Source organism: Hyposmocoma kahamanoa, unplaced genomic scaffold (genome assembly GCF_003589595.1).
Source record: "Hyposmocoma kahamanoa isolate Upper Pololo Valley unplaced genomic scaffold, ASM358959v1 215, whole genome shotgun sequence".
Classification (NCBI taxonomy): Eukaryota; Metazoa; Arthropoda; class Insecta; order Lepidoptera; family Cosmopterigidae; genus Hyposmocoma; species Hyposmocoma kahamanoa.
In genome coordinates this window covers 1787589-1803620 of record NW_020653736.1, presented here as the reverse complement: position 1 = coordinate 1803620, position 16032 = coordinate 1787589, and the positions used below count along the sequence as shown (strand labels likewise).

General features: G+C 36.6%; 2 protein-coding genes across 2 annotated transcripts in view; one reads left to right on the top strand and one right to left on the bottom strand.

Annotated features, from left to right (window-relative positions):
- LOC113227733 overlaps positions 1-3226 on the top strand; it is an 8117-nt gene extending 4891 nt beyond the window's left edge. The window contains exon 5 of the mRNA XM_026460720.1: positions 2071-3226. Within this exon, the coding sequence (XP_026316505.1) occupies positions 2071-2296 (226 nt within the window). The 3' untranslated portion in view covers positions 2297-3226. The remainder of the gene's footprint in view (positions 1-2070) is intronic.
- Positions 3227-8409: 5183 nt separating this feature from the next.
- Positions 8410-16032, bottom strand: part of LOC113227779 (cilia- and flagella-associated protein 45-like) — a 15238-nt gene continuing 7615 nt past the window's right edge. The window contains exons 4-11 of the mRNA XM_026460785.1: positions 14794-14929; positions 11952-12087; positions 11732-11867; positions 11343-11521; positions 10880-11029; positions 10283-10387; positions 8660-8836; positions 8410-8544 (exon numbers count right to left, since the gene is read on the bottom strand). Coding sequence (XP_026316570.1) covers positions 8461-8544; positions 8660-8836; positions 10283-10387; positions 10880-11029; positions 11343-11521; positions 11732-11867; positions 11952-12087; positions 14794-14929 — 1103 coding nt within the window. The 3' untranslated portion in view covers positions 8410-8460. The remainder of the gene's footprint in view (positions 8545-8659; positions 8837-10282; positions 10388-10879; positions 11030-11342; positions 11522-11731; positions 11868-11951; positions 12088-14793; positions 14930-16032) is intronic.

Genomic DNA, 16032 nt, shown 5'->3' with positions numbered 1-16032 from the left:
GGTAGAAATTAAAATAACAATGATAAGCTGACTTTGTGACTCCATGTGAAAGAGTTCGTCCAGGGAAGTAATGCCACCTTACCTATTTCTGCCGTCAAGCAGTAATATCAGCATTACTGTGTTCCGGTTTTGAAAGGTAACGGTGCTGGTGAAATTACAGGCACATGGGATTTGACAACTTATGTCTCAGGGTGACGGGCGCAGTGGCAGTGCCCCTCAGATCGTTGCGATTTAAAGCTCTGAGGACACTGCAATTGTTATGGACAGGCGTGTCGCTTACCATCAGGCGCACGACCTGTTCGTCCCGTCACTTGATATTATATACAAAAATTTTTTTTTCATTAATTTATCGATATACCTCACCTCCAGCAAAAGCAGTATAATGAAGTAACCTTAGCACGTCGCTTGTCGCAAAAAATTATGATTTTAAAAAAGAAATGTTTTTCTACTAATTTCTTACAAATAAACATTGATTTGGTGTTATTTTAACTTTAATGTATTTTCATAAACAAAAGCTATTCATTTAAAAACGAGACTTATTAGAATAATCTAAGAAATACGTAAATTAGTGTACGTTATTACAAGGTAGATTTTGATTAGATTTTGTAGACTTTTATGAACTGTCACAGGGACCGTACTAGATTATTTTTAGTATAGTTACATTTTATATATGGATATATTGGAGTTAAAGGCACTCTCTTATAGTTGGGATTCCATATAGCCATACTGACTTCAGTGTTGTTTCGTAAATAAATAGTTTATTTACTATTGACATCTTGTTTTCGTCCAACCAGTTAGTACAGATTCTGCTGGTATATTTTTTGTTTCTATAATGTCAAGTGACGGGACGAACAAGTTGTCTCCCATTGGGGTAGGCACAGACTATAAACCTGCATTCACTCTGGACACTTTCGCTACCTCTCGCATCATCATTTACGTACATCGAGTATTTAACCAGAAATGGAGGCGAAATGTCATTTATTTATCGAGTTCTTAGGTTTTCGCGATTGTTACACATAGTTTATTGTTACACACAACCGACGTTTCGGATCACGTTCCGTGGTCACGGTTGACTGAGGTGGTACTGTCTTCAACCAGCTATGTCTAATATTGATGCAAACCACCCTATTTTTCCACTATAGTTACAAAAGTTATTAATTAAATACCTTATTTTTAATTTTACAAAGAAAACATTCCAATGAAGCTACATTAAGTTTTACAAATTATTTTGTTGAATGAATTTTTATTAAGTTCAATTTATTATTAACTAATAATAGAAATTAGAATAAATTAAAACATATTAATTAGTACTGCAGTCTTATGTCTGTTTGGGATTTTTCATCAGAGGAAATACTCGGTCGATTTGTTTGAAAAAAGAAATATACGCGATTTAAATCCGGAAATATAGTTTCATTTCCTATGTCATTTAATTTGTTTGAATTAGTTTTCAAATCATTACGGTGACAACTGCGCTCCGATTAGGCAGCCAGAATTCGAAACAATTGACGGATCACGGGTGTCGTCATTTGTTTCACTTCAAATCGACCAGTTTAACTTGAGCTTTGCTATAATGGACGAAAATTGAAAAATTACATATACAATATTTAATTATCGGTGAAATGTGATACCGTTTGTTTTGTAATGAGATGTTTTGCTGTTTTTCGCACACCACCGAATGGAACAGCCACCCATTCTTAGAGATATTATCTTTATTACAATAAATACAGAATATTTTTGGAAATTACGGAGACATGCACACAGGTCAGTTGTTGGCGCTGTACTATTTCAGCTTTCTAATTTGTGATTTCAGCGCACACGTGAGTTGATATTTAAAAGTGATATAAGGCCCATTTCCCTGATGAGTTGCCAGTGAAGGGCCCTTATTTCGTCTCTATTTCTGATTATATACTCGATGTTACATATCTTTTTAAAATCAGACGTTATAAAATCATACATCATAGGACTATGTTTCAGTTGTTGACAAACCGCTTTTAAAAAAGAAATAACGACATAACTATTTTTTATAAATTAAAATTATGGTCATCAGTTGAATATAGTCTAATTTTTAAGTTGTATAAAACTATGTTTCGTCCGCAGCATGCAACCCGACGAACTGGCGAACTGCAACATCATGTTGTGCGACGGTACCATGCTGTCTTTGCAGCCCAGGCCGCTGCGTCAGTCCCAGGCCTTCATCCCCTTCTCGCTCATGGAGACCACCGTGCTCACGCAGCTCAAGACGCTCAAGGATAACTTGGACAAGGTCGTCCAACTTGGAGAGAAGGCTCTCAAATAGTTGATATACATAATGGTAACCACTTTCCTCGTTGTCCTACTGGAGAAAATGAACAGTGGTGTTGTAGGGAATCGGAATCGCTGTTGCCAAAGGTACAGCCACCTTATAAATCATTTGATCGGTCAAAGTAATATATCCTACGCAATCATAGTGTAGTAAGTTTTTCCTGACGTTCAGAGTTCTCAAAATATCTGCATATTTTCGCATTAAATTTAACAATTTCCATCTTAATGCACCTTAAAGTTAATATTTGAGAAATGTGCAGAGTTTGAGCACTAATAATTGACCACTACACTTAGTGGCGGATTTGCAGTCCTGGCCGCCCTAGGCCCCAGGCCATGTAGTCAGTACCAGCATCCGTTTAGTAGTTTCTGAGTTTACAGACAGACAGACGTAGTCGTGTAGTGATTGTACATTATAGATATGTAACATATCTATATTTTATATATAAAATGTACGAAAGTAATTTAGGAAGATTATTATTATACGATGCGGTGCAGTGCTATAATGTGCGCAAGCCTTTAGAATATTTATGAGCTGTTTTTTGTTATGATCAGTGAATTTTTTGTCACGATTGGCCGCCCTAGGCCTACTTGGCCTTAGGACAAATCCGCCACTGATTACACTTTGCATTTGTAGATATTATTGATTAGTTTTTTCCGTTATAGGTAGGTCATTGCGGGAACATATTAATAGTAATGTCATAGGGATTCTTTGTTGCCCAATGTACTACGGGACAATCGCAATCCCGCCGGGTACCACAAAGAATAGCCGTTACTACTATAAGTCATCACCAGTGGTAACAGGGTGAAAAGAGGTATTTAGTAAAACTAATTGCGGGCTTATTTAATTATACATATAAAAGGACAATGGCAAATTCCCATATAAATTTTTGTTGACATAATTTGTATGCGTCTGTTTATGAAAATACAGAGTTGAAATTCCTGAACAAATTTTGTTTTGGGTTTACTATTCTGAGAAGTTAGGAATTAAAGATATTCCAGTTTGAAGTTTTGGAGGTTATGTGTGTAATTGAATAAAATATATTCGGTATATTATTATAAATAAACTACAGAAGTCTTAAACAGAGTTAATAGAAGTTGAATAGTGTCGTGAGTTTGTGCCGTGACGAAAGTTCAGAGAAAGTAATTTTGTATACTGGTATGGTCAAAAGGCATGAAGTTAAGCCTTAACAAAAAAACTGACTTAATTAACAACATACCACAGACTATTGCACTAGTAACCCGGACACAAATTTTTTTTTTGTGAATCGTGCCATCTATCCCTGATTTTGGGAACTTTTTTGTCACTTTTATCATTTTCTCGCGTGGCATTTAAGAGAAGAAATTATCGACTTTATTTTTTGTAATGAAGTAGTTAATCTTTTATTAGCTTAGAATCAGTACATTTGGTATTACGTGAACGAAATGTGGACCAGATCCACACGTAGGTACTGAAATTCCTTTTTTGGCGGTTTGATGTCACTCAACGTGAAGAAACTTAAGAAACTGATAGTTGTAGATATCAGTCCGGTTTCATGGTTTTATACTAATTAGTCATTAGAGTTTCTTTTAAATATGATTTCATTTCTTGACTTAAGTTCAGAAATGAAATCAAATAATCTATCTAGATTATTCAAACTTGTGATTAAGACATTTGAAGAAGCTAATGAACTCTTTTAACTATGAATTTGCCATTGTTCTTTCTTCCATTTGACATCGTATTTGTAAAGAGCTGAAGTTTAACTAAAAATCGTTTGTTTAAAGCTACATAATATATGAGGGATTATCATGGATAGAGTGAATAAGTTTTTTTTAAATACTTTGTGTCGTCGGTTACGTCGTCAAGCCGACGACGAAACGTATTTGTTTAATGTCGACTAATTTGAACTTAAAAAAGAAGTCACTAGTGTCTACTTACTGCTAGTAACCAAAGTAACTAAAACTTACTGATATCCTGAGAAGTAGTGTTTTTTGTCACACAGTTACAGATAATTTGGTAGCACTATTATTGGAGTTGTGTAAAGTAGATATTTATAATTAAAATTAGCTATTCCCCGCGGTACCACTGGTTGCTATCTTCTGGTAGTGCTAGGAAGAAGACACCCACCATAGGAATTTAATTATAATATAAAAGTATTACGTGTGTTGAAAACGAAATGACTGAATTGAACATTATTTTTTTAATTCTTAATGGTATGGCTGGTTATGAGAGGTGTAATTATGCTCATTATAATTATACTTATTATACTTTAGTAATAAATAATGTAACAAAAACTGTTTTGTTTAATTGATTTTTGTAGTAATATCACGTCGTCTAAAACTAGCTAACTTCACTAAATAGTGTATAGTGGGTACATAAAATTTTTCAAAAAAATATTTTGCATCGAAGCGAGTACATTCCGCTGTTGTCCAAAATGGAGTCATTACAAGTAGCATATCACGTCCATAAATGGGGAAATAAACCTTCCCATGTTTATGGAAAAACTGCGCTGAATTGAAAATTTACTTATCACCAGGAAACTAAAAAAAAAACGGTAAATCGGCGAATTTAATTTTAATAACATTTATAGGTTACAACACTAGACTGACAAATTAGTCATTCACAGTCGGAGAAAACTGTTTATTAACAGAACAAATCGGCAGAAAAATACCAGTAGTTCTGTCAGTCAACATAACTAGTGGGAGTAGTTGATCACACCGAACTCAATTCATTAATATCTGAATTTTATTGAATTTAAACAAACAATTGAAAAGGTACTTGAGATAAGGCTATGTTCGTTTTGACAGATTACAATTTTTTTACATTTATATTTAGTGTTGCTTTAGCTACCCCTTGTAGCCGATAAAAAAGTTTCAATAAAACGAAAATAAAAATGTTTACTTAGGTAATATATCGTTAATTCGAAACTGCTTTGTTTCGCTTTGATACGAGTTTGCCGGAGGAAGTTGTGGTGGATAGCAGTCCTATAAGAGACGATCGTATTAGATTTCATTTTTAAAAATTTCGATAAACAAATGCTGTGTTGTGTCATAAAATTATATAGCCATAAATTTTTCTACACGTCACTATTGACAAGAATGTATGTACATCAATTATAATATGAAACTTGATGAATGGACAGACGTCCACTATAATCGTTGTTACTTATGTCTGATATTTTTGAATGTTCAGGGGCCTTACCATGAACTCTTATTACGATTCACTTTAGGACTATAAAAATGAATCGCTGTGAGACAGCGCTACATGAAGTGCATATTACCATCTCGCTTCTTTGGCCTTGCGAACCTATACTGAACTGTAATAAGAGTTCGTGGTAAGGCGCCTGGTCGTTTTCACACTTAACTGAACCGCTTGCATACATGTTTTATTATAACTCCAGCCACGTTTCATTGCAATTTTTAAGTCTATTAGGATTACAGTGTACGGACTACACTGCCGTCCTTATCACAAACAAAGTAATCGACATTTATAGCGAAATTGAGTTATTAACATGTCTGGAATCAGCGGAACGGCATCCATGACCTCTTGGAAGCGGTTTTTTTATATATCTTATTTAGTTTGTTTTATTCTTGAGCAAAATCAGTGTAATGAACATTTTTTACAGAAAAAGAACTTTAGGTGGCAATACTTCGAAATTTACCAAAATGAAAACGCGTTGTTTATGACTAGTAGTTAAAAGCGATGCCGGACGATGCGTTGCGTCGGTGTTGCAACGCCTGAGGACGCGTTCTCATTATATAGTGACGACAGATAGTCGTGCAATTTAAAGCGTCGTCTTGTACACTTGTGCATTTAAATGAAGTTGTTCACATATGTATAGTACAACAGGATTTCATAAAAAATATCAATTTAATACAAATTTAAATACAATTTACAGCGGCATCTCTAGTCAGGGCTGGTAGCTGTAAAGTTACCTAACCGTAATTCTCAGTAATTCTCATAGATGGCGTTACGACAAAAATTTTGAAAGCCAAATGCGAAAATCCGACAAACAAGCACATATAGAAAAATTCGTGAGGTCCGCTGGTTCGTTCCGTGGCTTAGTTGGCATAGCATCTGGCACGGTTTGCTAGAAGACATCGGTTCGTATCTTTGTATTAACAATTATAACAAACTAGTGGAGTAATTTCACAAAAAATAATAGGATATGACATTGTCCATGAGATTCTGGTTTGGTTATAGTTGAAGAAATATAATTTGAACCGATGAATGTTATCTCTTGGAACGGCTTATCGTTTCTATTACAATAGGGTAATAAAACCATTAACAATTGTTTTACTTAAAGCGTACACGGATTTACCGGTCTTGATCCATCGTACCAGTCATGGGTGACTTTTCTGAATTCTAGTTTTTAATTATTTCTTTACTCAACAGGTCGTTTTTTTTTGTACTATATGACGAATCAATTCAAATAATATTTCGCCAAGTGTACCCCAAAAGCCGACAAACACATAGATTATACATCATGTTTAAAAAGCGCGTTTGAAATGACAGACTTGAATCTGAACGTTGCCCAAGGAAGCTTTTTTTCAACTCTATTTATGAGCTTTGAGATCACATAGAGTATATAACCATTTAAATTGTTTGAAAACTATTCTGCCCAATCATTAGTGACAACTGCGCTCCGACTGGCCAGCCCGAATTCGAAACAATTGACGGGTGTCGTCAATTGTTTTACTTCAAATCGACCAGCTTAACCTGAGCTTTGCTTTAATGGACGAAAATTTAAATATTACTTATCTAATATTTCATTACCGATGAAATGTCATTCCGTTTGTTTTGTAATTAGATGTTTTGGTGTTTTTCCCACACCACCGAATGGAACAGCACCCCATGGTTAGAGATGTTATCTTTATTACAATAAATTGGAATTTAGAGTTTGAATTTGACAACAAAATATTTTTAGACTATACGGAGACGTACACACAGGTCAGTTATTGGAGCTGTACTATTTCAGTTTTCTAATTTGTGATTTCAGCGCAAACGAGAGTTGATATTTAAGTGATATAAGGCCCATTTGCCTGCTGAGTTGCCAGTGAAGGAGGGCCCTTATTTCGTCTCTATTTCTGGTTATATAAGTACTCGATGTTGATCATTATTGGACATCACAGCCCCATTTGTAAAACAATATATCAATTAAACACTTAATAAAATCCAAACAAATAATACTACCTATACACAAATAAACAAATAATACTATCTAACCAAATGTGTGGTATACAAAATCTCCGTGGCACTGCATGTTGACTCAATTTCCGAATAAATGTTCAAAAGTTTTGCATATTTTTTCCAAATACTAAAAATTTACATTTTTTTTGGTATTGTTTTTTCCATTGTGGAAAAAGAAAGGCACTAATGTGCCATACAGCCTAGACTAGACAGAGTAATTTCTTTCTAAATTACCGTGCTTGTTTTTTTAACATTCCGCACCATGATGTTAGATTTAAAACTAGATCTTCTACACGGTCGACCTTTTTCGCGAATAAACTAGCTCAAGTTTTTATGTAAGTGTGCCCTGTAAGGGACTTTTTAATTTTTTTCAACGACTTGCTTACGGTTCAAATCGTCTAATAACCATTCAAAATAATAATAATAACACACACACTCATAGCTTATTATATTGTAGGGAAAGCCAGAGAAACCCTGGTGCCATAGACAAACACAAATTACACCCAAACTCACGAGAGAAATAAATGTAGGCCATACAAATATTTTCTCCCGGCACAGGAATCGAACCCGGGATCTCTGCGTGGCATGGAAACCGTCCGACCACGGAGGCAGTCAGAAAACATATAATTATTGTGAAATCTGATAATTGTCAGCATCGAATGTCTATGTATCAAGGTGGAACCTGAAAAGTAGCATGTAGTCCTAAGGTTCCATCCTTGTAATTAGCACCAGATTCCACTACATTTCGGAAACTACCTTTATTTTTTTTTTGTTGTAAATGTGCTATAAATAAATGTCTTATGTTATTAAACCGTAATCAATTACGCAAGTTAGCTCGCAGCAGTAAAGCTGGACCGTGTGGACAGGTCTTTATTTCCCTTTGGCCAGTATAAGTTAGCCACACGGTTACTGCTCGTTAAACAGTGTTGTAGTACTCAACAAAAAAACTATAAACTATTTCTACACAATTTACTTTTAATTTGTTGCACAAATCACTTGTATCCGTGCTTGTGGAGTGTTTGTTCAACTTCCTTAACATACTTCTCCGGTATTTTCTGTTGCCTCATTGTTGCCACCTGTAGGGAATAGAACGATGAATGAATTAATGAAATATTCTTTATAGCGCATTAAATTCACAGTGACAACTACTCTATACACAACAATAAGTAGCAATTTCGTCTATGTACTTACCTTGGCTTTAATAATCTTCTCCTCATACTTGTCGGACTGCTCCTGTTCCATTCTAATTGCGACGCCTTCGTTGTGAACTCTGTCTCTGATCTCCTGCCTGGTTCTTTCTTTGTCATTGATCTGTTTCATTATTTCCTGACGGTGTTTCTCTACACGCGCTTTGCGTTTGTTCTCCAACTGTAAGAAGAAGTTAATGGTTTAAACAAAAAGTCGGTGGTTTGTGATTCTTGAGAGGTTGCCAGTGGTTGTGCACGAAAGGAGCCTTCTCGTATGACGTACCATTGCTTGCTTATACGTCTGGCGACGAGTACCTCACGCCAATTGGCAATTCTTTCATCACGATAGCAAGCATCATAGTGTATCATACACGGGTCTGATGATGAACACGTTCGTTTGCCTCGTTAGTATGTGACAGAGGCGTTCATCCCGCGCGCAGCTAGCGCGTGTTAGTAACGGTCTAGACGAGGGCATAAAGCGAGGAGAGAGCATGAGTTATTGTTCCATGGTCGCATTGCGACCGGCATCTCCGGCACTGGCATGGAGAGCTAATATAGGATAACCTAGACGTCCTCTGGTCCTTCCAGCCGCGTAGGTTTCTGGGAACTGGAGAGACGCTTCGGCGTCGGAACGTAAGCGTGCCTACAGCTTCGCCACTAAAGAGGAGATTTGATAGGTAGGAACCTTAGAGTCAAAGGCTTAACGGTGGCAACCGTTAGTTGCACAACGCGCAAGGGGAAGTGAGCGTGCCTACAGGTCCGGTACCTATCTGGAAAATAGGAGGGTGCTGTACATGCACCCGGGGCAACACACTCAAGTCCTTTTAAGAACCGGAAGATCTGGAGTCAGGACCTGTCTGACAAGGTCCCTATGCTTGGACAGATTACAGTCCCTTTCTCGTTTACCGTAAGGATCAGTAGGGAGGGTTACTATAATCAAGACTTATGTCGAAAGGAACGCGCCTAAATGATTTTAAGGGCAGTGTCTACGCGGTTTAGTCTCGAGTTGACCAGCTCCGCTTTAGTACGAGTTTCCTTCGCGTATTAAAAGTTACGGCATCCTGCATTACGGCAGTCTCAACCAAGGGTTGTTTATGTGTTGCAGTCCAGACTCCCAAGTTTGCTATTTTTAAAAGAGTGCGAATGACATTGAGCCACTATTCAACTGCCGTTGCAATTTTCTGGTATTCTGCTCTGCAATGGCGTGTCGTTTATCGATGGACTATCGATTAGTGCGCTAATATTGTATAATTTCAATTTGAAGCCTAAATGTATGATTAAACGAGATAAAAAACAAGAGATGCACAGTAATTTCCATGGTGCTTGCGTACGGCAACATCGATGGTTAGTGATTGAATGATTGCTATCACTGCGATTCCACTGACAACGTATTGAGGCTCAATTGCTATCGCAACTGGATTTTAGCAGAATAACGAATATTATCGTAATTGCAATATCATCTTAATGGAGTTACAATGACATGTAGTTTCAAAAAAGTTAGCAGAATTGGGTCCCTGATAAATTTCATTTGATACCTCATTTGACACTCAGAACATCCCATTTGTTTAAACATTTCTTCCGCAGTTTTCTAAAGCCTAATACAAAACGATAATCGACAAAGTGTTACCTCTTTCTCCTTACGCAAAAACTCTTCGTTCTGGCGAGCCGCGTTATTGAACATCTGCTCATCTTTGGCGATCTCTCTGGCTATCATTCTGTGTATATCGTTGATCTGAAAAAAGTTGGACCAGTTTAATGACTCTATCGAGTCGCCCGAAGTGTTATCTCTGAAAGAGCGTGTACCGCTGCTGGTACCGCTTGGAATGTTCGGTAGGATTGTAATGTAGCCAGGGGAGTAGTAGCCTCCGCAACCTCTATACATCTTGCTTAGTAAGTTTAAAGTTCAAAATTCAAAAGGGTAAAGAAATAGTGGTAATAAATCCAGTTTTATAAATATTGTTCCCGTTTTATTAATATTTGTGATCTCTAAAATGTTTATTGCACGCGAGATTTTTGGTAACTGGTAAACGGTTCAAACGGTTCAGATTTGACTTAAAATCAGCACGCGGTTTTTTTATCACGGTTTTGTTACAGTCTTTACGCCTTGTTCGTTGCGCTTTCTGTACTCTTTATTTCTACAATAAAATTCATGTGGACCGAGTCTTCTATTTAATTACGCGAGACCCGCGTGACACTACTAATATAGAATTTCAGTAAATCTCACCTGCGCAACTCTGGCCTTATGTAAATCCTTCAAGTCTCGGTTCTTTTTGATCGCTGCATCACGCTCCTTGCGCCGATATTCGCGCTCCACATCCTCCTGGATCTTCAAATTTCTAATACGTTCCAGCTCTTCTTTCAGATCCTTCTCTGCCTGTAACATTAAGATTTCCGGGGGAATGTTACACGTTACGTACAGCAAACTTAGGTTTCTTTTCAACATCAAATTTCTCTGGCATAAAATATTTGGAATATTTTTGATAGCAGTTTAGGTATCTGAAGAGATTAGCAGATACAGAAACTGAAGATCAGTGGTTGTATTAGAATCGTCGAGAATTGTGATGTGTCCATTAGAACCAAATCTTTCTTCTTTGAATAGGTGTACCTTCCTTTGTTTACACAGCGTCTTCGCATTGTATGGTTTTAAGCCTCTGGCATTGCCGACAAAAGACAATAACTGGTATTACCTTTTGAGCTTTAGCAATATGATCGATGCCCTTCTGCTTAGCAGCCTTGACGGACATGGCCTCTGCCAAATTCTTCATGTCGCGCTCATATTTGGCCTTTATAAAGTTGTCTATGCGCAAGTTCATAATGCGTTCTTCTTCTTGTTGCAGTTGTTTGAAATACATGAGTTCGGCGTTTCCTAATTACGAGAATAGAAAATCGGGTATAAAATTATTGTTTCATGATTTGTTTAAACTAATTGCTACGATGTTTAAAAACCCTTTGTAGAAATTAACCTTACCCAAGTCTAAGATGAAAAAAAATCCAATTATGCTTTGCAAACAAGTCCTCAAACCTTATACGAATCAAATTTATTTTCCCGAAAATATTTTGACAAAAGAAGACGTACCTTGATCAAGCATTTCTTTAAGTTTCGCCTGTCGCGCATGCTTTTCTTTAAGCTTCATAGCTTCATCTATCTGCATCGCGATGTTACCCTGATTCACCCGAATGCTTTCTTCTTCTATGCGTTCGGCTTCCATTATCTGTATAACAAGAAAACCAGGATTACCTGTGTCTTCGCAAGGATAGTTTACGTTATTGTATTAAAAGTAGATAATTATGTTTACTTTAGCAGTTTCATGTGCAAAAATTTGCTCCTTCAAGGCGGCGAGGTTCTCTAACCGCAACTGGTGGCGTCTCTCTTCTTCAGTCTCGGCTCGTTTTACAGCTGATTGCCGATTCTCTTCCATTATTGCGTCCAGTCTGCAAGTAGGAAATGTATTTAACTTATAAATTATTCGCAAGACTCTGCAAAACGTCCATCACATGAGGCGTTAACTAATTGAGTTCAACAATATTCTGTGCCAAATTTATGTTCAATAAGAGTTACTTTTGTCAAAATTTTATGGGTAATATCCTTATATGTACCTTACACCCTTTATATTGGGCATGGTATTGTACAGATCGCTTGAGATCAGGCGTAAACTGGCGCTTCTAAAATATATTTTTAACCTAATAAGAGGATATATAATTAATCCTCATGTATTGGCTCAAATTCTTTTTTTATCCCGCCAATATCACGTTATGTCTTTCGTCAGTTCAAAATACCCTCTGTTTAACTTTCATTTAACCCGCACAATGACATTAAGAGGGACACGATTCTTCGAAGTCCTAGCCGTAAATGAATCCTTAAGTAGGACAAATGATATTGACGTGCTCAGTAACACTGAATCAAAATTTCTAACATGCGCTGGTTACTATTTGGAGACGGTCACCGTCCAAAGCTCTGTGGTCCAAATTTCGCAGCTTACTTTTGGCCGGTGAGCGACTCAACCTTTATGTGACTTTGTGACGTACACTTTTTTTTAACTTTTATTTTGGGCTACTAAATGAAATTGTAATGAATATTTTTTCTCACTAATTGTTGATATAACTAATAAACATTACTAATTTAATCTTTTTTTTCATAAATAGCATTAAATAATTGAACAATTTTTATTTTAACAAAAAATGGGAATTGTCCAATTCCCACCTGTGGGGTACTTTGATACATCGCTTGGGGCACTTAGGGTCGTATTCTAGAACTCTACTCAATGCTCAAGTCAGGATTTGAGCAGACTTGAGTATGATTTCAAGCACTGGAAATACGACCCTAATGGCAAGGACTTGAGTATGATTTTCAGTGCTCACTGCAATACTCAAGTCTTGACTTGAGTATTGAGTAGAGTTCTAGAATACGACCCTTAGATGTGTGAATCAAAGTAGTGCGCCATTCCTGGTTACCACGTATTAACAGCACTGGGTGATCTACTGTTCATAAAGTATGACGCTATATGTGCCTCAGTACTTGCTAGATCAAGATTTCTTTCAGGGCACCATTTGAAAAGTGTTTTTTGTAATGTAGTGTTGGAAGTAAAAATACAAGGGAAGAGCTGGCTATAATGCAAAATGTCACTAGTTCACCTCTTTACAATAACTTGTTGAAACAGTTTTACATTTTTCGTACAAAATAACTAATAGGAGAGAATTTGATACGTACCAAACTGCCCCACTCTCTAGTGCATAAAAGTGGGGTACTTGGGGTACCGGCAAGTTTAGAAACAAATATATAAGAGTTCGTGAGGTCCGTTGGTTCGTTCCGTGGCTTAGTTGGTATAGCGTCTGGCACGGTATGCAAGAAGACGTCGGTTCGAATCCGATCGGATCGAAGGAATTTTTCTGAGTGTTTTTTCTTAGTGTTCGAACTTTGTATTAATAATTATAACAAACTAGTGGAGTAATTCCACAAAAAATAATTGAATATCAATTCAATAAAAATTTAATTAATACAGTGAATAGCGACATCTCTCGCCAGGACTGGTAGCTGTAAAGGGTACTAACTGGTACTAACTGGGTGATAAATCTGTAATAGATTTCTCATAGATGGCGCTACGACTAAAAAGTCGTTGAAAGACCAAGTACAAAGACACGACGCGCAAGCACATAGAAGAGTTCGTGAGGTCCGTTGGTTCGTTCCGTGGCTTAGTTGGTATAGCGTCTAGCACGGTATGCAAGAAGACGTCGGTTCGAATCCGACCGGATCGAAGGAATTTTTCTGAGTGTTTTTTCTGAGTGTTCGAACTTTGTATTAATAATTATAACAAACTAGTGGAGTAATTTCACAAAAAATAATTGAATATCAATTCAATAAAAATTTAATTAACAAATATTCATTAAAAAAAAATCTTTATACATTCTCTCAAAGTCACATGCGATTCTAGTTATTGAAAACACTAGTTTGCGCTGTATTAAAACGTAAAACCCTGTAAAGTGAACAAAGCTGTGGCACTCGTATTTGTGTCGCTTATTTGTTTAGTCAACGGCTGTGAAAACACTTTGTGACCTGTTGAACGCCAACGGTACAGAGTACATTGAATATACGGGAAGCCAACGGCTAACTGGTGAGCTGCATCGCATGTCTATTACTCACACGTACAAAGGCAGGTTTTAGTATTATCATAACTTATATTATGTTTGAAAGTATGGAGATAATGCAGGTGTATGAATGTGCCCCCTGTACATGTATAGTTATAAGTACTGTAAGTGAGTAGTCCACTAGCAAACTGCGCTATATGCGTGGATAAAAAAAAGATATAAACTAAAAAAAAAAAACAAATATTGTTCTGAAAACGAATTTTTAAATGGTACTTTTTAATTATCTGAAAATTGTGATAAAAAAGAGATGGACAATATGAAGAGACAAAATCACAGTATTAACCTTTTTACTCTATTTAAAAATTGGACATAGAGAGTTTTGCAACAGTAATCTTAAAATAACTAGTTTTGTAATTGTTTAGAATTAACGTACATGGCTAGTTTTGCTATAATGTTACTAAAAAATACAACTTGAATCTAATTTTAATATTCCTTTGGACTCTTTCCACGTTTATACGGAATACATGGGGAACGGAATTAATGTTAGGTACAGACCTTTTTTCTTCCTCATCTAATTCTTTCTTGATGAGTTGCTTCTCGTTGATCTGCGCATCTCGGATAGCATGACACTTTGAAGCCAGGATAATAGCGTTGCAGAGACGTGGACCAACCATCTGATCAGCTTTAAGCACTAAAATAAACCATGACGGGTAGATTTTATCAAGGGTCCATCATAATTAGTTACGTTTACACGCAGTAGAGCTCCAGTAAGTCTAGGGAAGTACTGCCACCTTACCTATTTCTGCCGCCAAGCAGTAACGTGACTATTACTGTGTTACGGTATTGGTGAAACGGCACTGGTGAAATGGTAGGCGCATGTGAGATTTCTGCCGTCCCAAACTAAAGCTAGCCGCGTTGTTAACTGACAAAATATTTTTTTTGAGATATCATAAAAAACAATAACCCCGCTTAGCTTAGTTGGTATGGCGTCTGACACGGTATGCAAGAGGACGTCGGTTCGAATCCGACCGGATCGAAGAAATTTTTCTGAGTGTTCTATCTTTGTATTAATAATTATAACAAAGTAGTGGAGTAATTTCACAAAAAAAATTAATATCAATTCAATAAAAATTTAATTAATACAGTGAATAGCGACATCTCTCGCCAGGACTGGTAGCTGTAAAGGTACTAACTGGGTGATAAATCTTTCATAGATTTCTCATAAATGGCGCTACGACTAAAAAGTCGTTGAAAAACCAAAGACACGACGCAAGCACATAGAAAAATTCGTGAGGACCGTTGGTTCGTTCCGTTGCTTAGTTGGTATAGCGTCTGGCACGGTATGTAAGAGGACGTCGGTTCGAATCCGACCGGATCGAAGGAATTTTTTCTGAGTGTTCGATCTTTGTATTAATAATTATAACAAACTAGTGAAGTAATTTTACAAAAAAAAATTGAATATCAATTCAATAAAAATTTAATTAACAATAACCCAGTTTTAGAATACTGAAATTGTTTAATGATATTTGTAAGTTCCGATAACTCGAACACGTTAACTAATTTTAACTGTTTTTAAAAGATAATTTTGTGCTCTCTTTTTCTATTTGAAACGGATATTTGATCATTTGTCAGATAGCCGTTTTTTAGTTACTGGATGGCAGATTTGTCAACTTATGCCTCAGGGTGACAGGCGCAGTGGCAGTACCCCTAAGATCTTTGCGATTTAACGCTCTAAGTGGCACTATAACTGCTATGGATAGACATGTCGCTTACCATCAGTAGGGCTAGCATGAC